Source organism: Pelophylax lessonae (genome assembly GCF_965119305.1).
Source record: "Pelophylax lessonae genome assembly, chromosome: 4".
NCBI lineage: Eukaryota > Metazoa > Chordata > Amphibia > Anura > Ranidae > Pelophylax > Pelophylax lessonae.
In genome coordinates this window covers 649,364,091-649,387,387 of record NC_138771.1, presented here as the reverse complement: position 1 = coordinate 649,387,387, position 23,297 = coordinate 649,364,091, and the positions used below count along the sequence as shown (strand labels likewise).

The 23,297-nt window shown below is 42.5% G+C and overlaps 1 protein-coding gene across 1 annotated transcript; it reads right to left on the bottom strand.

The window, feature by feature from the left end:
- Nucleotides 1-493: 493 nt before the first annotated feature.
- LOC309553026 (olfactory receptor 5F1-like) lies at nt 494-1,435 on the bottom strand (the record flags this gene model as incomplete). Its single annotated transcript, XM_082253927.1, has 1 exon — nt 494-1,435. One exon carries the CDS (start codon nt 1,433-1,435, stop codon nt 494-496), a length of 942 nt encoding a protein of 313 aa, XP_082110053.1.
- Nucleotides 1,436-23,297: the final 21,862 nt, after the last annotated feature.

Here is a 23,297-nt window from a genome sequence, read left to right as displayed (position 1 = left end):
GCAACAGAACCTGATGCTGCAAAAAAAATAGAAAATAAATAAATATTATTGAAAAAATAAATGGGATCAGTGGGGTGACACAGACGTGTTGTATACACCAACACTTCAGTGGCACCATTACACTGGGTTACACAAGAATCAGCACAGCACTACACTGACTGCACTAAACTGACTGAACACACAATCCGCTAACTACCCTGACCAATCTCCTCCAACACACTACACAGTAGTGTAAGCAGCCTTATATATGAAGTGTGTGGCGAGGACTTAGCCACCTGAGCCATGATTGGCCAAAGGCACCCTGCCTTTGGTCACTCATGGCTCTCACAGTACATTGTGCTGTGATTGGCCAAAACATATAGTTCAGGTGCATGCTTTGGGCAATCATCAGCAATCAATGCGGGATTGCAGTGAATTAGGGGGCGCTTGATGGCTGGTGAACTTCCCGCCGAGCGTCCCATTTGTTCGTGTGTTCGTTCGAGTCCATCCCTAATCATATATGTAAATGGGTTCTTTTCTGAAACAGTGTTATGATGGCCTTTTTCACCTCTTTGTTCCTCAGGCTGTAGATAAGAGGATTCAACATTGGCGTCACCACCGTGTAGAATAAAGAGGATACCATTTCCTGTTTTTTAAAGGCTTTGGAGGATGGATGAAGGTAACTACAAAAAACTGTAACATAGAAGATGGTAGAACACATAAGATGTGAGGAGCAGGTGCTAAACGCTTTCCTCCTGCCAGCCGCAGAGTTTATCCGAAAGACAGAAGACATGATGAAGATGTAGGAGATCACGATGATCATCATTGAACATATGCAACAAGAACAACCAAAGAAAAGGGTGACAAAGGTGCAGGTGGTGGTGTCGGTACAGGACACCCTGGCCAGTGGAGGGATGTCACAGTAGAAGTGGTCTATAAGGTTAGAGTCACAGAATTCAAGAGTAAACACACTGCTGGTCTGTGCAACTGACTGCGCAAAGCCAATAGAGAATGAGAGAATCACAAGACTGAGACATCTCTTCGTAGTCATCACTGAGAAGTAGTGGAGAGGGTGGCATATAGCAACATATCGGTCATACGCCATGTCCGAGAGGATCAAGATCTCTGTACCTGCCAGTGCACAAAAGAAGTAGAATTGAAGAATGCAACCCGTGAATGTGATTAATTTTCTCTCGGTAACGAGGTCAGACAACATTTTAGGAGTAACTACTGAACAGTAGAAGAAGTCCACCAGAGACAGATATTTCAGTAAGTAGTACATCGGAGTGTGGAGGTTGGGTGAGATATGAACCATTGCTATCATTCCAGCGTTTCCAAGCACGGCCACTATGTAAACAATTAAAAAGAACACGAAGAGGAACGGGGCAGCTAACTTATCATCAGTAAGACCAGTCAACTCAAACATGGTCACGTGAGTCTTGTTCTTGCCATTCATGATGTTTTTGGTCTAAAACAGTTGAAATAAACATCTCATTTGTTTATGAAAATAGTTTATATAAAGAATATACCAAATGGGGTCCTACAGATGTTAATACATTGAGACTGTTTTTTAAACATTTGACAACCCCCTGCAGTACATTTACTGATGGCGGGCGGGCGCGTGGCTCCCCCAGGTACCTGTGTGCCACAACGCACTGCACGCCTCCCCTGGAAAATGCAGTGGCGCGATCTGCAACTGCTGTGTCTATCAGACATAGCGGATTGCGGTGCTCAGTATCGGGCTGCTGTAAGCTGTGAGTAATTTCTTAATTTTCCAAAAGTGACAAAATCCTCAAAAAAATTGTAGGACATTGTAGGACCTTAAGACAGCCTTTTTCAACCAGGGTGCCTTGAGGTTTCTTCAGGGGTGCCTTCGCAAAATGTCTTAAAATTGCCCAAAAACTGTATACAAGGCAGCGAGTGGACATTGTAGGACCTTAAGACAGCCTTTTTCAACCAGGGTGCCCAGGCACCCTTGGGTGCCTTGAGGTTTCTTCAGGGCTGCCTTCGCAAAATGTCTAGAATTGCCCAAAAATTGTATACAAGGCAGCGAGTGGACATTGTAGGACCTTAAGACAGCCTTTTTCAACCAGGGTGCCCAGGCACCCTTGGGTGCCTTGAGGTTTCTTCAGGGCTGCCTTCGCAAAATGTCTAGAATTGCCCAAAAATTGTATACAAGGCAGCGAGTGGACATTGTAGGACCTTAAGACAGCCTTTTTCAACCAGGGTACCCAGGCACCCTTGGGTGTCTTGAGGTTTCTTCAGGGCTGCCTTCGCAAAATGTCTTAAAATTGCCCAAAAATTGTATACAAGGCAGCGAGTGGATGAAGCCTGCCTTTTAGTTATAGTAAGTCACAGGTTTTCATTGTGCACCATTACGACCTTCTAGGTTTCAACCTCCCAACAACCAATGACATCATCAGTTGATATGGAGGATGTCAATCACCTGTAAAGCATCCTTGCTTGACCCTCCTCTGCCCCTCTCCATCAGCTTTGGGGTTACATTAGCTAAGTGATGGAGAAAAACTGAGGAAGAAGAGAAACATTGAAATACTAGTCAGTACTAGTTTGCACCTCTAACATTGGGTTTCTTACGTGTGTGGATGTTGCTGCATTATGTAAAACTGCCCATAATTTTGGAGGGTGCCTTGAGATTGTCCATAATTTTAAAGGGTGCCTTGACTAAAAAAAGGGTTGAGAAACACTGCCTTAAGAAACAAGATAGGCCATCAGCACATCAGGATTGATCAATTCTCAAATATATATACAGTATATATATATATATATATATATATATATATATATATATACCATAGTATGTAGAATCTATAACTTTACACTTTTACACAGACTAAATAATATACACTGATTTGGGTTATCTTTTACAAAGACATGCAGAAGAATACATTTTGACCTACATTTATGAAGAAATATTATTTATTTGAAAACTTTTATAACAGTAACTACAAAAAGCATGTTTTTTTTCCCCAGAATTTGTGGAATTCTTCTCATTTATATAGCAAAAAATAAAAAAAAACCCTGTGGTGATCAATTACCACCAAAATAAAGCTCTATTTGTGTGAAAAAGTGAAAAAAAAAATTATTTGGGTACAGTGTTGTATGACCTGAACAATTACCAGTTATAAAGAGGGTAAAACTCTCTGGAGGTCGAGTGGTTAAAAATGTGTGGGTGTCATCGAGAATGTAAACTAACTCTATGCATGAGGGGCCCCTACAAACCTGATGCCCCTCCCCCCATACCTGATGTCTACTGAGCCCTCCAAGGTCTAAATCTGGCCCAAATCAGAGTGTATACAGTGGTGATCGAAAGTTTGGGCACCCCAGGTAAAATTTTGTATTAATGTGCATAAAGAAGCCAAGGAAAGATGGAAAAATCTCCAAAAGGCATCACATTACAGATTAGACAATCTTATAATATGTCAACAAAAGTTAGATTTTATTTCCATCATTTACACTTTCAAAATAACAGAAAACAAAAAAATGGCATCTGCAAAAGTTTGGGCACCCTGCAGAGTTAATATCTTGTAATGCCCCCTTTGGCAAGTATCACAGCTTGTAAACGCTTTTTGTAGCCAGCCAAGAGTCTTTCAATTCTTGTTGAGGTATCTTTGCTCATTCTTCCTTACAAAAGTCTTCCAGTTCTTTGAGATTTCTGGGCTGTGTCACGCACTGCTCTTTTAAGGTCTATCCATAGATTTTCAATTATGTTGAGGTCAGAAGATTGTGAAGGCCATGGCAAAACCTTCAGTTTACGCCTCTTGATGTAATCCCCTGTGGATTTTGAGGTGTGTTTAGGATCATTATCCATTTGTAGAAGCCATCCTCTCTTTAACTTCAGCTTTTTCACAGATGGCATCAAGTTACCATCCAAAATTTGCTGAAATGTTATTGAATCAATTTTTCCTTCTACTCGTGAGATGTTCCCTGTGCCACTGGCTGCAATACAACCCCAAAGCATGATTGATCCACCCCCATGCTTAACAGTTGGACAGAGGTTATTTTCATTAAATTCTGTGCCCCTTCTTCTCCAAACGTACCTTTGCTCATTCCGGCCAAAAAGTTCAATTTTAACCCTCATCGGTCCACAGAACTTGTTTCCAAAATGTGTCAGGCTTGTCTATATGTTAATTTGCAAAGTTCAAACGCTGATTTTTGTGGTGAGGACGTGGAAGAGGTTTTCTTCTGATGACTCTTCCATGAAGACCATATTTGTACAAGTATCTCTTTATAGTGGAATAGTGTACCACAACTCCAGTGTCTGCCAGATATTTCTCGAGGGATCTTGCAGTCAAAAGTGGGTTTTGAATTTTTTTTCTCACAATCCAGCGAGCTGTGATATTTTTCTTGGTCTTCCAGATCTTGCTTTAACTTCCACTGTTCCTGATGACTGCCATTTCTTAATTACCTTCCAAACAGAGGATATTGACATCTGAAAACGCTTTGCTATCTTCTTATAGCCTTCTCCAGCTTTGTGAGCGTCAACTATTTTCAGTTTCAGTTTTCTAGACAATTGCTTAGAAGATCCCATGGTGCTGATTGTTGGGGCAAGGTCAGATGAGTCTGGGCATTTAAAACCTTTAAGATTGACATCACCTGGTCTTCCCGGACGATGATTGAGAACAATCTATGACACTGGCAGGTCTCAGCCTTGCAAAGGGGGCAATGCATGCTATCAATTCTGCAGGGTGCCCAAACTTTTGCAGAGGCCATTTTTTTGTTTTCTGTAATTTTGAAAGTGTCAATGATGGAAAAAAAAATCTAACTTTTGTTGACATATTATAAGAATGTCTAATCTGTAATTTGATGCCTTTTGGAGATTTATCCATTTTTCCTTGGCTTCTTTATGTACATTAATACAAATTTTTACCTGGGGTGCCCAAACTTTCGATCACCACTGTATCTTTGCTGTGCACAGGGAATGAATGAGTATCAGGAACTTTAAAAAAAAAAAGAAAAAATTGCAAAAAGTAATACTATTTATCTGAAAAGCATATTCCATAAGTCATACTCATATATACTGTATGTGAGTGTATATATATAATTTTTTAAAATAAAATAAATATACAGTATATATATATATATATATATATATATATATATATATATTTAACCACTTACCGCAAACCGTCGTAAATGTACGTCGGCTGAATTTAAGTGGTTGTACCGGGATGATGCCTGCAGCTAGAGGCATCACCCCGGTACCGTTTTTTAGAGCCGGCGGTCGGCTTTCTGGCGGTAAAGACCGATGTCACCAAATTTAGAGCCGCTCAGCCGTTACCCCAGTGAGCGGGAGGAGACGCCGGCTGGATGGAGTCCCGATCAAAGCCGGATGTGGCTTTGATCGGGTCTCTGATGACGTAACCCGGAGGCGGCGTCCATGACGTCACATCCGGGTTACTTGGCTGCTAAAGGCCCAAATTTAAAAAGTGAATGTATTCAAAAATGCAGTTTTCGGCGTTTTGAATACATGGAAGTGCAGTGGATGGGTTTGGGGTCTTTTAGACCCTCGATCTCTCTATAAAGAGTACCTGTCACTGCCTATTGCTGTCACAAGGGATGTTTACATTGCTTGTGACATCAATAAAAGTGATCAGATTTTTTTTTTTTTTTAAACCTGTGCTGAAATTAAAAAAATAAATAAAATAAATAGGAAAAAAAATATAATTTTTAGTAGCCCCTGTCGCCATTAGCTCGCGCATGAAAGAAAATGTATACGGAGGTCGCGCCCGCAAATTAAATCGCTGTTCAAACCACACATGTGAGGCATTGCCGCGATCGCCAGAGTGAGAACAATAATTAAAAAAAAAAAGAGCTACTCTCTAACTCTAAACTGGTAACCGTTAAGATTTTTTAAAACATCACCTATTGAGATTTCTATTGACCGTAGTTTGTCAGCATTCCGTGGGTGTGCGCAATTTTAAACCGTAACATGTTGGGTATCTATTTACTCGCGCTATGATATGATCAATGGAGATGTAAAGTCCATACAGTCCAAACATAAAGAAAAGATGTAATCCGGAACCAGGAACCCCAAAGGGTATAAGCTTACCAGATTGAGGTAAGGTAAAGGCGGTTTCCTTGGATAAACTTGTCACCTTGATAGTAGATCCAGGTCCACGTGAACAGTTAGCTCAATGGTCACAGGATCATGGAAGTAAAGGTAAAAGCGCAATAGCGTAAAACCTTACAAACTAATTTGATTAAACACCCCAGTGTTCGTGAAAAATGAATACTATTGTGTAAAAGAATAAACCTCCACCAATAAAATTGTTCACTGATGACAGTGAATAAAAAACATGCAAAAATTGAAATAATGATGGGTACCCCTTACCAAAGGTGATAGAGGTATAAACCAAATATAAAACGTGTTGTAGCTGAAGTCGCCTCTTACCGGACAACTTTAAACGGAAGGCAAAAAAGTGTGAGATATGCGTGTTGAACCACCACCTTTATGGCTAGATTCGCCTCTTACCATATGGAATAAGGATTATAGCAAAACGTGCAGATCACAATTCAGTGTGAACCCAGAGCCAATGATGAAATAAACCAATAGGGGTCGCCTCTTACCAGATACAGGTAATGTTAAGCCTGTATGGTGATCCAGCATCCAAGGACCCGACTCTCAAACTGGGGTGCTGATTTCCTCAAATGGCGGAGGTATTGTCAGTGTTCACCCACGTAAAGAAAAGAGAGGCTCCCATAGCGTAAAACCATTAAAAATTTATTCACAAAATAAAATCAAAAAACTTACAGCAAGACCAGGAATGAGGAGCAATGTTTGTCAGCCGCCGGCCGGCGGCTGACAAACATTGCTCCTCATTCCTGGTCTTGCTGTAAGTTTTTTGATTTTATTTTGTGAATAAATTTTTAATGGTTTTACGCTATGGGAGCCTCTCTTTTCTTTACGTGGGTGAACACTGACAATACCTCCGCCATTTGAGGAAATCAGCACCCCAGTTTGAGAGTCGGGTCCTTGGATGCTGGATCACCATACAGGCTTAACATTACCTGTATCTGGTAAGAGGCGACCCCTATTGGTTTATTTCATCATTGGCTCTGGGTTCACACTGAATTGTGATCTGCACGTTTTGCTATAATCCTTATTCCATATGGTAAGAGGCGAATCTAGCCATAAAGGTGGTGGTTCAACACGCATATCTCACACTTTTTTGCCTTCCGTTTAAAGTTGTCCGGTAAGAGGCGACTTCAGCTACAACACGTTTTATATTTGGTTTATACCTCTATCACCTTTGGTAAGGGGTACCCATCATTATTTCAATTTTTGCATGTTTTTTATTCACTGTCATCAGTGAACAATTTTATTGGTGGAGGTTTATTCTTTTACACAATAGTATTCATTTTTCACGAACACTGGGGTGTTTAATCAAATTAGTTTGTAAGGTTTTACGCTATTGCGCTTTTACCTTTACTTCCATGATCCTGTGACCATTGAGCTAACTGTTCACGTGGACCTGGATCTACTATCAAGGTGACAAGTTTATCCAAGGAAACCGCCTTTACCTTACCTCAATCTGGTAAGCTTATACCCTTTGGGGTTCCTGGTTCCGGATTACATCTTTTCTTTATGTTTGGACTGTATGGACTTTACATCTCCATTGATCATATCATAGCGCGACTTATTATTACAATATTCTACAGGGTGTGGTCACACTAGAAGTTGCTGCTGTTTCACTGTACTTTTCCTTTAGCGCGGTTAACATCTTTACATTATATCTATTTACTCGACGTGACAGAATCTTTCACAATATGCAAATGAGCTAACTTTACTGTTTAGTTTTTTTTAAATGCAGTGAAATGTAATTTTTCTTAATTTTTCCAAAAAAATGGCGTTTGCGCAAATACCGCATGACAAAAAATATTGCAATGACCGCCAATGTTATTCTCCAGAGTCTTTGCTAAAAAAAAATATATATATATATATATATATATATATATATATATATATATATATATATATACTGTATATATATAATGTTTGGGGATTCTTAGTAGTTTTCTTGAAAAAAATACGGATTTTAACTTGTGAACAAAATGTGTCAAAAATGGGCTCGGTCCTTAAGTGGCTATACATATATTATAAATTATTTATGCCTTTTCATTTTGTCCTTGAAGTGTGTTTAGCTTTTTTTTTTTAAACATTCTAAACAAATTTCATATATATATATATATATATATATATATATATATATATATATAGTATATATATATATATATATATATATATATATATATATATATATATATATAATTTATACTTTTACATTTTGCCCTTAAAGTAAGTTTAGCTTTTTTTTTTAAACAAATTTCACTCACCAATGTGTCCCCCCAGACATCATGATGTGTTATAAGGCCTTCCATAGAATAGTGTCTAGGGCGAAACAAACTCAATTTCAGTGAATGTTCTCTGGTGTCACCAGTATCTGAAATATGAGAACAAATGTTTTTATTTAAAAAAAAAATATATAAAAAAAATAAATAAAACAACAATGAAATAATATTCTTATCACATGCAAAATTTAGAGGCACTTTATCTTCACCTCCATGTTGTACCTTATGTCAAGTTGTGTATTTTTGTGCAAATTAAGCCTGATTAACCTTCCTAGCGGTATTCCCGAGTGTGACTCGGGGTAAGATTTTAGTGCCAAAAGCGGTAACCCCGAGTCACACTCGGGGTAGCGCTAGGAAGATCGCTGGATGCTGGAGGAGGTTTTACTTACCTTTTCTCCGGGATCCAGCGATGTCTGCGAGCGGTGTGCGGCGGCGGAGCTTCCTCCCGATCGTCTGCGAGCCCCGGCTTCCGTCTCCGGCGACGTGACGTCCGCCGGGGGGTGGAACCGGCGGCAAATTCGAATGTAAAATGCACCAAACACACTGATATCGTTCAAAATAAAATAAAATCACATTACATTACCCCCCAGTGCCCTTTCCTGCAGTTTTACTGTACTTTTTATGTAAATATATGTATATATATATATATATATATATATATACATATATATACAGTATATATATATATATACATATATATACAGTATATATATATATATATACGTATATATATACACATATACATATAAATATATATATATATATATATATATATACACACACACACACATATTATATATATATATATATATACATATATATATATATATATATATATATATACACACGTATATATATATATATATATATATATATATATATACACACGTAATTCTTGTGAATGAGCAGCCCAAACCAACTGTATACATTATATATATATATATATATATATATATATATATATATATATATATATATATATATATATATATATATATATATATATATGTATATATATATATATAATATATGTATACATAATATATGTATACATACATATATATATATATATATATATATATATATATAATATGTATAATAAATGTATACAGTTGGTTTGGGCTGCTCATTCACAAGAATTACATGCTTTCAGCACCTAAAATAATGGTACCGCTTTCAGCACCTAAAATCCAAAAGAATCATACCGCCAGGGAGGTTAAATCTTTTTTATAATATACAGTATATATTAAAAAAATCAGTAAAATGTATTGAAACAGAATAAAAAAAGTGGATTGTATATCAGCCGTGCCGGTAAGACTATATTTAACCATTTCCTGTCCGCCCACCATCAAATGACAGCGGAGTGGTGCGGCTCTCATTCTGGGACGGTGTCCAATCACAGCCGTTCACATGTAAATGCGGAAGTGCCATTTATCGGTGCTCCTCGCCTCACACTGTCAGAGTGTGCAGCAAGGAGAGCCGATCAGCGGCATCTCCTCGAAGGGATGACCAGTACAGGTAATCAGGGCTCTGATTACAAGTAAATCCCCAGCAGTGCCCATCAGTGACACCAACCAGTGCCCATCAGTGACACCAATCAGTGCCCATCGGTGACCCCAATCAGTGCCAATTAGTGCTGCCAGTCAGTGCCTATCAGTACCTGCTCATTAGTGCTGCCAATCAGTGCTGCTCATCAGTGCCATCCATCAGTGGCCATCAGTGCCGCCCATCAGTGACCCCAATCAGTGACCATCAGTGCTGCCTATCAGTGCCCATCAGTGCCTGCATATTAGTGCTGCCCATCAGTGCTGCCTATCAGTGCCCACCAGTGCCACCCAGCAGTGCCCAACAGTTCTGCCTATCAATGAGCATCAGCACTGCTTATCAGTGCCCATCAGTGTGGCATATTAGTGCCTCCTCATCAGTACCACCTTATCAGTGCCCTTCAGTGATGCCTCATTGCTCATAAGTTCCACCTCATCAGTGCCCATCAGTGCCGCCTCATCAGCGCACATCAGTGCAGCCTCATCAGTGCACATCAATGAAGGAGAAAAATTACTTATTTACAAAGTTTACTGACAAACTAAGAAAACTTTTTTTTTTCCAAATTTTTGGTCTTTTTCCTTTTTTTTTTTTTTAGTAAAAAATAAAAACCCAACATTGATTAAATGCCACCAAAAGAAAGCTCTATTTATGTGAAAAAAATGATAAAAATTTCATATGTGTACAGTGTAGCATGACCACGCAATTGTCATTCAAAATGTGACAGCGCTGAAAGCTGAAAATTGGTCTGGGCAGGAAGGGGGTAAAAGTGCCCGGTAGGCAAGTGGTTAAAGGGAAACAATCAACACTAAAATATGGGGGTCCGTGGACTTGATTTTTAAAGGTCTGTGTTTTGGGGTAATTTTTTTGATCCTGGCTTCATTACCTAGAGCAGGAGTGGGGAACCTTTTTTCTGCCAAGGGCCACTTGGATATTTATTACATAATTTGGGGGCCGTACAAAATTATCAACTTAAAAATTAGCCTGTTATATTTGGTCAAACATTTAATTAACTCACCGCTAATGTGATGGCTGGAACTGCTTCTCTTTGGTGAGGTGTGTGATGTTAGCTGGTATCAGGGGCTGACTGGCAACCTTCGACCCAGGGGGCAAGTACAAACCAGAGGCCCATGGTGCAGCGACCTGGCATCGCTCCCACGATCCCTCCTCCTCCTTACCACAATTTCAGGCTGAAGCTCAGCTCCAGGTACTCTCTACTGACTGGCCGAATCTGGGTTCCTGACCTGGCTAGCAGGGGGCGGTTGGGGGGAGCTGGGACAGCACGATCAGGGCTGGCCGGGGGAGGAGAGTCTCCAGTGGTGCATAGAACCAGCCTCTGTTCAGACACAGTTTACACCATCCATGCTGGCTAGGGGGGGAGGGGGAGGCCTGCACTCTGTCCTTGTCTTCATCCCGCACTCAGTAGGTCAGCAGTGGAGACTTTTACTTCTCTTCACCAGAAATCTTTTAGGCATGTCTGTGGCAGAAGTGGTGCAGCCTTTTTATGGGGCATCAGAGCGGCCCGGGAGGGGGGCAGTTGTCCCCTGCCCCCTGGCCCAGTTCTCCCCTGTCTGGTATTGATGATGTTGCTACTTGCAACTGGTTTTCCAGATTTGCGTCGGTCAGTCTGGAGCGCAGTCAACTCTTTGCAGTGGTAAGTTTTGAAAATGACTGCTGGTGGGTACTGCTGGCTGGTACTGCTGGCTGGTACTGCTGGTGAGTACAGCTGGCTGGTACTGCTGGTAGGTACTGCTGGCTGGTACTGCTGGTGGGTACAGCTGGCTGGTATTGCTGGTGGGAAATGCTAGCTGGTTCTGCTGTGGGTACTGCTGGCTGGTATTTCTGTGGGTACTGCTTGCTGGTACTGCTGGTGGGTACTGCTGGGTGGTACTGATGACTGGTACTGCTGGTGGTTACTGCTGGCTGGTATTGCTGGTGGGAAATGCTAGCTGGTTCTGCTGTGGGTACTGCTGGCTGGTATTTCTGTGGGTACTGCTTGCTGGTACTGCTGGTGGGTACTGCTGGCTGGTACTGATGACTGGTACTGCTGGTGGGTACAGCTGGCTGGTACTGCTGGTGGTTACTGCTGGCTGGTACTGCTCGTGCGAAATGCTATCTGGTTCTGCTGTGGGTACTGCTGTGGGTACCGATGGCTGGCACTGCTGTGGGTACTGCTGGCTGGTACTGCTGACTAGTACAGCTGGCTGGTACCGCTGTGGGTACTGCTGGCTGGTAATGCTGTGGATACTGCTGGCTGGTACTACTGGCTCAGACTGGTACTGCTGGCTGGTACTACTGGCTCAGACTGGTACTGCTGGCTGGTACTGCTGTGGGGACTGCTGGCTCAGGCTGGGACACTGCTGGCTGTTACTGCTGTGGGTACTACTGGCTGGTACTGCTGTGGGTACTGCTGGCGGAAAATGCTGGCTAGAGACTCAGGAGTGGCGCCGCACTGGAGGAGGATGCTTCCTGTATCTCGGCCAGTCTCCTCACAGGGGGAGGGCATTTGATATCACTCCGCCTGTGACTCACTCAGACTGTCAGGACGGAACCGGAACTATATAGGAAACATTGGCTCCGTTCTGACAGCTCAGCTGAGTCAGGCACAGACTCAGCGGCACGGGGCCAAACCAAATGATTTCCCGGGCCGTAGGTTCCCCACCCCTGACCTGGAGGCTCACTGACCTGGAACAAGCATGCAGAACTCATATTAGGCTACAATGGTTGTATATTATTTGTTTCATGTAATTCAATCAGAAAAAATATCCTAGATCCTGCAACTTTCAAAATCGTGTCTAAAATAACTACTTCTTAAAATGTATGTAAAGACAATACTTTATTTTTCGGTTTAGATGGAATGTGGAAAGGTTAGAACCCTGTCAGGTTTTTATTGCTCTCGGTGTCTTGGCTGGCTGGGGGGGGGGATTCCCATTTCTCCATGTGTCCTTTTGGAGAGATCCCTCATGTCCTGTTGTGTCTCTGGTTCAGGAAGTAAAGGGAAACCTCCCTGAAGAAACAGAGATATGAAAAAACCTTGAAAAAACAAACAAAATAAAGGTGACCTTTGCCTACTGCACCAGTGTACTGCACTGGTGACAGTATGTAAAAAAAACAAAAAACAAAAAAAAATGTTATTTCATTTCTTCAAAAAACTTGCCATAAATAAATTAAATAAAAAAAGTATTTAACTTTTTTTTTTTTACATACTGTCACCAGTCGGTATCCCTGATCAATGCCACACCGGTCATGTGATGATATTGTACTGCACGGATGACAGTATGTAAACAAGAATTGTGAAAAAATTTTTTTTTATTATATTTAATTTCTTAATTTTTCAAAAAATTGTGACAAAAAAGTTACAACTTCAAAAAAATAACGATGCCTCTCACTAAATGCCTTGGACTGTCTATTTACCAAAAAGTGGTCATTTAGGGGTATTTATACTGTCTGGCATTTTAGGGACTCAAGAAATGAGAGAGGCCGTCAGTACATCAGGATTTATAAATTTTCAAATATATATACCACAGTTTGTAGAATCTAGAACTTTCACACAGACTAAATATTATACACTGATTTGGGTTATTTTTTACCAAAGAAAAGTAGCAGAATACATGTTGGCCTAAATTTAAGAAGAAAGTGTATTTGTTTGAAAACTTATAACAGAAAACTAAGAAATGTTTTTTTCCCAAAATTTGCAAAATGTTATTTATACAGTATAGCCAAAAAAAATTTAAAAACCCATTGATGATTAAATACCACCAAAAGAAAGCTATAATTGTGTAAAACAAATTATATAAATTAAACTTGGATACAATGTTGCATGACTGAGCAATTGTCAGTTAAAGTAGCGCAGTGCTGAACAGGAAAAAAAAGGCCCTGGTCACGAAGGAGGTAAAACCTTTAATAAAAATGTATTTTATTTTTCTTTAAAAAAAAAATGTACAATGTTGCATGATTGAGCAATTGTCAGTTAAAGTAGCGCAGTGCTGAACAGCAAAAAAAGAAAAAAAATGCCCTGGTCATGAAAGGGGTAAAACCTTAAATAAAAATGGATTTTATTTTTCTTGAAAAAAAAAAAATAGTCCATTTGGCAATGTGTAGGAAACATGTGGGCTAAGAGGACATGTTTCTGTTGTTATTTATTGGAGAGATAAATTATGGGGTTTATTTACTCAAAGTGGACTACTCACAATTTGGTGCAGCTGTGCATGGTAGCCAATCAGCTTCTATATTCAGCTTGTTCAGTTAAGCTTTGACAATAAAACCTGGAAGCCGATTGGTTTCTGTGCAGAGCTCCACCAGGTTTTTCACTCTCCAGTTTCAGTAAATCACCCCCTATGTGTCTTATTATGTGTGATTATGGAAATGTATTTTTTTATCTATTTATTTATTTATGTATTTTTTAGTCATTGTATATTTAAGTTATTTTGGATATTTTTATTTTTTTGTGTACCTTATCGGTGTTGTAAATGTTTTCTATGCAGAGCTGCACCAGATGTTGCATGCTCCAGTTTTAGTAAATCTTCCCATATGTGTCTTATTATGTGTGATTATGAAAATGTATTTATTAATCTATTTATCTATTTATTTATTTTTTAGTCATTGTATATTTAAGTTATTTTGGATTTTTTTTTTTTTGTGTACCTTATTGGTGTTGTAAATGTTTTCCATGCAGAGCTGCACAAGATGTTGCATGCTCCAATTTTAGTAAATCTTCCCATTTGTCTTATTATGTGTGATTATGGAAATTTATTTATTTATCTATTTATTTATTTATGTATTTTTTTTATTTTTCTGTCATATATTTAAGTTATTTTGGCTAATTATTATTTATTTATTTATTTTTCAGTCATTCTATATTTAAGTTATTTTGGATAATTATTTTTTTTTTTGTGTACCTTATTGGTGTTGTAAATGTATTGCTTTGAATTGTTATTTTGTAACACGCCTTATATATATATATTTTTTTTTTTTAAAAGTTTGCAAACAAAAAAAAAAAATATTATAAATTAAAAAACAAAATAACAAAAAAATAAAAAAAAATAAAGTCACATATTGAATGTCATATTAGTTTAACTACTTTGTAACAGTATTTATGGAAAAAAAAGGCAATTGTTGGATGCACAATACACAGAGCAAACTGAAGATCTTTCCAGTTCAGGTTTACATTTACTTTAAATGCATGGAGTGCGGTGAGCAAAAATAATCAGAACCATTTCTTCTAGACTGAGCAATCACAGCATAAAATCAATCTGCCTGTTTTCTGAAACCTTAAATAATGCAATTCTTTTCTTCAAAAATAAATTCTTTGTTTCTTCTTCTTTTGTTGTATTATTGCTGGTTATTGTGGTGTCATAAAAAAAAAATTAGCAAATTGGGTGATATTTACAGGTTTCATTGACTTTGCCACGCTGCAATCTGCAGTGTCTCTCACCATCGTATTAATCTCTTATATATAAAAATATAATAAAGAACACAGGCATTTCTATTTTCCTCTTTTCCCTTTGAGATATAATTGTTTGACGCTCAGGCCCCACGCACTGTTTTATTTCTGTATATGCGGAGCCGTGTTATATCCAACACAATTATCCAGGAAAATAATCCCAACCTGCCCCAGGGACCCTTATAAAAATAAATCTTTAAAGACCAGTAGATGATTTATGTTATCTTGTAATATTAATACAATGTATATAAAAAGTCTACACACCCCTGTTAAAATGTTCGGTTTCTGTGATGTAAAGAAATGAGACAAATAAATAATTTCAGAACTTTTTTCATCTTTAATGTGACCTATAAACTGTACAACAAACTGAAATATTTTAGGTGGAGGGAAGTAAAAAAATAAATAAATAAATAAAATAATATGGCTGCATAAGTGTGCACACCCTTAAACTAATACTTTGTTGAAGCACCCTTTTAATTTTATTACAGCACTCAGCATTTTTGGGTATGAGTCTATCAGCATGGCACACCTTGACTTGAATACTTTCCCATTCTTCTTTTCAAAAACACTCCAAATCTGTCAGATTGTGAGGGCATCTCCTGTGCACATCCTTCTTCAGATCCCCCACAATCGGGTTCAGGTCTGGGCTCTGGCTGGGCCATTCCAAAACTTTAATCTTCTTCTGGTGCAGCTATTCCTTTGTAGATTTGGATGTAGGCTTTGGGTCGTTGTCATGCTGAAAGATGAAGTTCCTCTTCATGTTTAGCTTTTTAGCAGAAGCCTAAAGGTTTTTTGCCAATACTGACTGGTATTTGGAACTGTTCATAATTCCCTCAACCTTAACTAAGGCTCCTTAGCTGAAGAAAAACAACCCCAAAGCATGATGCTGCCGCCACCAAGCCACCAGCCCATGAGGATGTGACGGTGCTTCATGTTTGCGGTAGTCCAGCATTCCCAGCTATTGAGCGGTTGGACATGGGCAATGTACTTGGTGCATGCAAGAAGCCATAAATCCTGAATGAGAGGTGGGCTGCGCCCCAGACCATTCCTCCCAGCTACTAGCGTGAGGCCCTGATGCCCTGCGCGCACGCCCCCTGGTGGTGGGGAGTGTTCAGGCTATGGCTACAGGAAGTGGTATTGTATAAAATCATTCCCCTGTGTTTTATTTTATGTTCATATTCCGCTAATCGTATCTGTTTCCCTGCTGTATGTATCCTTAATGGCGGCTGGAACGCTCCTGCATCCCAGACTGCCGCTCCGGGCTCCTCCCTCCACTCGTCTGCTCGGTGCTGAGTGGCAGACGGGAACCAGGCTTGGGACGCACGGCGGTCCGCGCATGCGTGCGCCGCTCGTCAGGTCGTTCGCGTCAGAAGGGGCGGAGCCTGTGCGAGCCCTGGGAACATTTAAACAGCTGTCAAGCTGTATGGCATTGGGATGTCTGGGGGCTCAGCGGTGGCTTCCCTGTGCTCTGTTCAGCGGATGGCACAGTAAGTCCTCGTTACCTTGCTCTAGAGGTGGAGGGGAGGGGGCAGTGAAGAGAAGGGGGGGAGCAGTATTTTACTGGACTCATTCTCTCCCCACTGCAGGCTAGTCACTGAAGCCGCAATGGATTCTTCACAGCCCCCTGGTGGCTAGTCCCTTCGCAGCAGAAAAGCCAGTTCCTTTAACCTGTCTGCCGAATTCTTCTTCTCTTTCTTTCTGTCCTTTTTTTTTTTTTTTCAAAAATCCCCTCTAGGTCTGGTCATAGTTCCTCTGCACATGGAGTCAGGGATCAATCACCACCTAAACATCACCACTCCTCCTCTAGATCCCGATGCCATAGGTCCAGATCCAGGTCAGGGCGTCATGAGGATAATCCTGGTCCTTCCGGTCCTTAGCCTGCCCGCCATTCCAGACATTCTGGGAAGAAATCCTGCTGGGGCTGTGGGTCCTGTGTTACCCAGGGCAGGTCTTTATGTGACATCTGCTATTCCCGGGTTGTGAGAGAGAGACAAGGTGGAGATCAACCGGTGGAGTCTTTGGTCAGATGGATAGTCCAGGAGTCCCTCAAGGACTGGGACCCGAGTCGTGTCTCTGGCCAGTTGTCTGAGGCTCCAGGTATCCTTCCAAGGGAAGAACCGGAGCCAGGCCCTTCCCAACTGAGCCGCTACTCAGAGGATTGGGTTTTGATTTTGCCATGGTTCCTCCGCTAGTCAAAGCGGTCAAGGAGGCATTGAAATGGGAAGACCCAGTGGAATCTTAAGAAGGAGCGTCTATATTTCCCGTTCTTAGGGGAACTGGGAGAAATTCTTGCAGACGAATGGGGTGGAGTAGAAAGGAAGAACTCCCTTTAGGCCAAGATTTTAAGGATGTATCCCTTCAAAAGTGAGAAGGTAAAATATCTTGAGCCGGCTCCTATGGTTGATGTGGCCTTGATGAGACAGGTGAAGCATGTCACCTTGCCGCTGGAAGACTCAGTGTCCTTTAAGGATGGTCTGGATAGACGAATTGACATGGACCTCAAGAAGATATACACCTCTGCCGGTATGGCCTGTAAACCTGTCTTGGCCCTAGTGGCGATGTCCAAGGCCACTATTCAGGAGGCCTCTATTGATATTATTCGCCTAGCGGCTCGGGTCATGTTGTCATCCGTGACGGCCAAGCGTGCCCTCTGGCTGCACCTCTGGTTGGCCAACCCTGCTTCCAAGCAGGCATGGTGCAGAATTCCCTTCGAGGGTTCTTCACTCTTTGGCAACAAGCTGGACAGTGCCATCGCCCGTGCCACGGGCGGTAAGTTGGGTTTCCTCCCCCAGGATTGTCGGTTTCTGGACCGGAGAAGAACTCAACGCCTGCAAGGCTCAGATCGAGCCAGGGAAGTGCATCTCTACAGGCCTGGACACGAGTTTAGGAAAAACTGGAAGCGGAATCAATCCGCAAGCCAGAAGTTCTTGAGGGGGATCCTCAGGTGGCCGGGAGGCCACAAAATCTTTTTGATATTGGGCCTGCCCAGGCAGTGCAGGTAGGCACCTGCTTACTCCTGTTCTCGCATGTTTGGGCAGTCTTGATCAAAGATCACTGGACCATCAGAACCGTTTCTCACACCCATGTTTGGACTTTCGACAGCCTTCCTGTTCTCCGGTTTGTTCCTACAACCCTCCCTCGATCAGAGGAAAAAAGGATAACTCTTCTCTCGTACGTGGACTCATTGGCCGCCCAGGGTGCAGCTGTTCCTGTTCCAGCTGAAGAGAAATTTCAGGGTCTTTAGTCCCCTCTCTTTATGGTCCTAAAGAACAATGGCTCCTGGAGGCCAGTTATAGACCTGACACACTTGAACTCCTGTATCAAAAAGGAAAATTCAGGATGGAAACGCTCTTCACGATCCGCCAGGTCGTGCAGTCAGGAGACTGGGTGGTGTCAATAGACTTGAAGGATGCCTATTTCTATGTGCCAGTAGCACGGGAGTTGCAGAAGTTTCTCCGCTTTGCCATGGACCTGCTTCATCTTCAATTTACATGTCTCCCGTTCAGGCTTACAACATTGCCTCAAGTCTTTTCAAAACTCTTACTGGCCGTGGTAGCCCTGATAAGATTAAAGGGGATTTGGCTTTACCACTACTTAAACGACCTGCTGCTGCTATCACAAGATCTGGATCAGATCCGAGGACACTGGTCTCAAATTATTACCACTCTTCAAGAGTTCGGATGGCTCCTGAACATGGAGAAAAGCCATTTGGAGCCAACAAAATCCTTAGTCTTTCTGGGGGCCCTTTTCGACACATCCAGAAGTACAATTTCCTTACCCCCGGAGAAAATTCCGGTAATGCGGGACAGGATACGTCCAGCGTTGTCATCCCCTCATCTACAAGCCTCTCAGTGCCTGAGGATCATTGGAACCATGGTGGCCAGAACTCCTATGGTGAAGTGGGGACAGTGGAGAATGCGGCCTTTTCAGATTGGTTTTCCCCAACAGTGGAGTCCGGGGAGTCAAGATCTTCTTATTCGGATAACCTCATCCATGAAGGAAAGTCTACATTGGTGGCTGCAACAGAAAAACCTCCTGAATTGCCATTCCATTGTCCCTGCTCATTGGACAGTAATTACATCGGATGCCAGCAGTTCAGGCTGGGGTGTGCACTGTCTGTCGGAGGTGGCCCAGGGCAGTTGGGACTTCCATGCTCGCGGGGTGGTTTCGAATGTCCTGCAGTTTCGGGCAGCCTTCCGCGCTCTTCAGGCCTTTCATCACCTAGTAGTCGGAGCTTCAGTCCTCCTAAGACTGGACAACAAGGCGGCAGTCGCATATATAAAAAGACAAGGGGGGAGGGAAGCGCAGTCCCTCCCTATTGCCGGAAGTCAAGCCAATGATGTCTAGGCTCAACGAAATCTATCCGACCTCACAACTGTCTACCTTCCTGGAGACCAAAATGTCCAGGTGGATTTCCTTTCGAGGGTTCACCAGGACAACAACGAATGGTCCCTCCATCCCAAAGTCTTCAATTGGGTCATCTCTCTGGGGATCCATCCAGAAGTGGACCTGTTCACTTCCCCATGCAACACCAACTGAAGAGGTTCTATTAGAGATGGTGTTGTCCCCAGGCCTGCGGAGTAGATGCCCTCATGGACCGCTGGGAATTCCACACGGCTTACGCCTTTCCCCCATTTCCGGTCTCCGGTCATCTTCAAGTATCTGCAGGGACTCAGGACATAGAAAGTAGAAATTGTGACGGTGCTTCTATTCTGGCGAAGAGGCTGTGGTTTCCCCTACTGCTGCAGTTGAGTCTTTGATACCCGGTACCTCTGCCTTAAAGACCAGATCTCCTGTCTCAGGTCTCTGTGTTACATCCTTGTCCAGCACAGCTGCATCTGATGGCTTGGTCCTTGAAAGGGAAAGATTGGAGGCCCTAGGTTGCCCAGCTGAACCTGTTTCTACACTATTAAATGCCAGACGGCCCAGAAACAACAAGATCTATGAAAGGATCTGGTCCAGGTTCAGGGATTATGTGGCCAATACGGCCGGCTCCTTCACTGACCTGAAAATCCAAGACGTCCTCGGCTTCCTCCAGACAGGTTTAGATTTACCTCTGACGGTCAGCTCCTTCCGAGTCCAGGTCTCGCCCATCTCCATGTTTACAGGTACTTCCATCGCCAAGCATCCCCTCATTCGCCAGTTTTTCAGAGGGGCTACTAGACTTAGGCCTCCTAGGAAACCCAGGTTTACCGAATGGGGCCTCCCGTTGGTCCTGGATTTTCTTTCATTGACCAATCTGGAGCAAGGAGATCCGCTCTTTGTCAAAAATCTCTCCCTGAAGACGGCCTTTCTGGTGGCCATCACATCAGCCAAATGGGTGTCAGCGATCAGTGCTCTGGGATGCAAGGAACCATTCCTAACATTCTTTCCCGATCGAGTAGTATTGGTTCCAATGTTGGGTTCAAACCTGAAGGTGTCTTCAGTTTTCCATGTCAACCAGAAAATTGTTCTGCCAACCTATAGATCTCCAGATGACCTCAGTGCTCATCCATTGGATGTGGGCGAAGTCTTGCAACTATACTTGAAAGTCATGGCTCCTTTTCGTCAGTCTGATCATCTATTTGTACTCTTTTATGGAGAAAACAATGGCAAACGTGCCTCTTCAAGGTCAATTGCATCTTGGATAGTCCAGACCATCCAGTGGGCTTATAGAGCCAGGGGCTTGGCACCTCCAGAGGCGGTGACTGCTCATTCCACCAGAGGGATCTCTACATCTTGGGCGGCCTCCCAGCATGTCTCGCCTGAAGTTATCTGCAAAAAGGCCTCATGGTCCTCCATCAATACCTTGCTTCTTTGTCTTCTGTTAATATTGGTTTAAGAATTCTGTCAGTTGATAGTGCAAATTAAACCGTTTTCTGTTTGACCAGCAGTGCCCACCGTGGAGTGTATGGCTAGTTATTTCCCGTACGTAAGCTGCCATGGAATCTGTCAGGAAAACGGAAAATTTCCTATCAAATACTTACTGTAATTTTCCTTTCCTGATGGACTCCATGGCAGCAGGAGTTCTCTCCCATCTGCTGGAGTAGTCTAGTTGTGGAACACGGCTCCTGTCTCAGGGCAAAGATTTATGGGAGTGGGGTCCTATGGGGTAGAAGAGGAGGCGGAGACACCCGTACGTATGCTGCCATGGAGTCCATCAGGAAAGGAAAATTAAGGTAAGTATTTGATAGGAAATTTTCAGTTTTCACTTTCTGCTATATAACATTCCCAATGAAAAAAAATGTAAAAATCAAATGTTTTCATCATTTTAGACTGCTGCATATTTTTGGTAACAAAAATCCCAATAAGCGTATTTTGATTGGTTTGCGCAAAAGTTATCGCGTCTACAAACTACGGGAAAGATTTATGTCATTTTTATTTATTTGTTTTTTTTTACTAGTAATGGCAGCGATCTGCAATTTTTAGCGGGACTGCAACATTGCGGCGGACAGATTGGACCCCTAACTGACATTTTTAGTTCAATCTTTGTTTATTAGAAAGAAAAAGAGCATGGCATTTTGGTTTACAGAACAGAGAACAAGAATATAAGGAACAAACAGATAAGTCAATCACAGTGTACATCAGTAATCAGTAACAGCAGCATGTCGCACAGTGAAACCTCCAGGTCCGCTGGGACCCAGGTGGAGAGGAGCGATATATGAGAACTTATCACATCCTAGTAGAGTACACATCATCAGTGACAGAGGAACAAGTAACAACAGTGATAGATAACTCACTACAGCGGGTATAAAAAAAAAAAGGGGATGTAGTCAAGGGTTGAGACCAGAGGTCTATAACAAGGCACTATGCCGGGTAATGTTGAGGAGCAATATGTGGAAACACAGGAAAGGCAACAGTCATAGTCAATGACATATCTGCAGGGACAGAGACAGAAGTAAGGAACCGCAGAAGCAGAAAGAAAGGCGGAGAAAGATCAGTACATATAAGCAGGGGTGAGAGATCAGAAGGGGCTGCGTACATCCCACTATGTTCCACCGGCACCAGGCAACACCGGGGCATCGATCCAGGACTGAAAGGCATCCGAACATCGGAACACGTCCCAAGACATCCATGTGGCGGAGAACCATTCCTCCCTGCCCCCCTCCCGTGCCAACATATTCTCCATGTCTCTAATTGCATCCAGCTCTAGGGTCCACTCCAGCCTAGAAGGTATATGGGTGGTTTTCCAATGTCTGGGGATCACAGCCCTGACAGCTGCCAACAAGAACCTGAGAACATCCCTCTTAATTGAGTGGAAAGAACCAGGCACCAAGGAGAGTAGGGCCAGTTCCGGTGTGGCTGAGATCGTGGTCACCCGTAGCCGGCAGTACAGATCAATGATGTCAGTCCATAACCGGTGGATCTGTGGACAGTCCCACCAAATATGCAGAAGCGTGCCCCTAGACGACAAGCAGCGCCAGCAAGCATCTGAGAGGAGAGGGTCAATGCGTGAAGTAAGAGAAGGGCATCGGTACCATCGGGTCAGGAGCTTATTACCCTTCTCCTGAGCTTGTGTATCGGGGGACATTGAGTGGGTCATAGCGAAGCATTTACGCCAGTCAGCAGCCGAAAGGACTCGTCCCAGGTCTTTGTCCCAAGCAGCAGTGTAGGTCAGACGATCAGGACGGATAGTGTTTAGAAACAAAGAGTACAGCAAGAACACCGTGTGCGTGGGGGGATCGTCTTGAAGCAGGAGGGCATCAAACGCCGATGGATCCCCTCGAACATCAGCCAGTGAGGGCAAGGTACGCACATAGGCGCGGGCCTGGTGCCAATGCAACCAGCCAGCCGAGTCGCCAACCTGTGTAGCAGGATTGTGGGGGAGCAACAAGGAGGGATCCGCGCGCAAGAGTTGGGACACCCGGCGATGGTCTGTCGCATTCCAGGGCCCAAACTTCGAACAGGAGACTGCTGGGGGGAATGCCGGAGTACCAAAGAAGGGCGTCATGGGACACCGGGGACTGGAGAGTCGGCCTGCCCC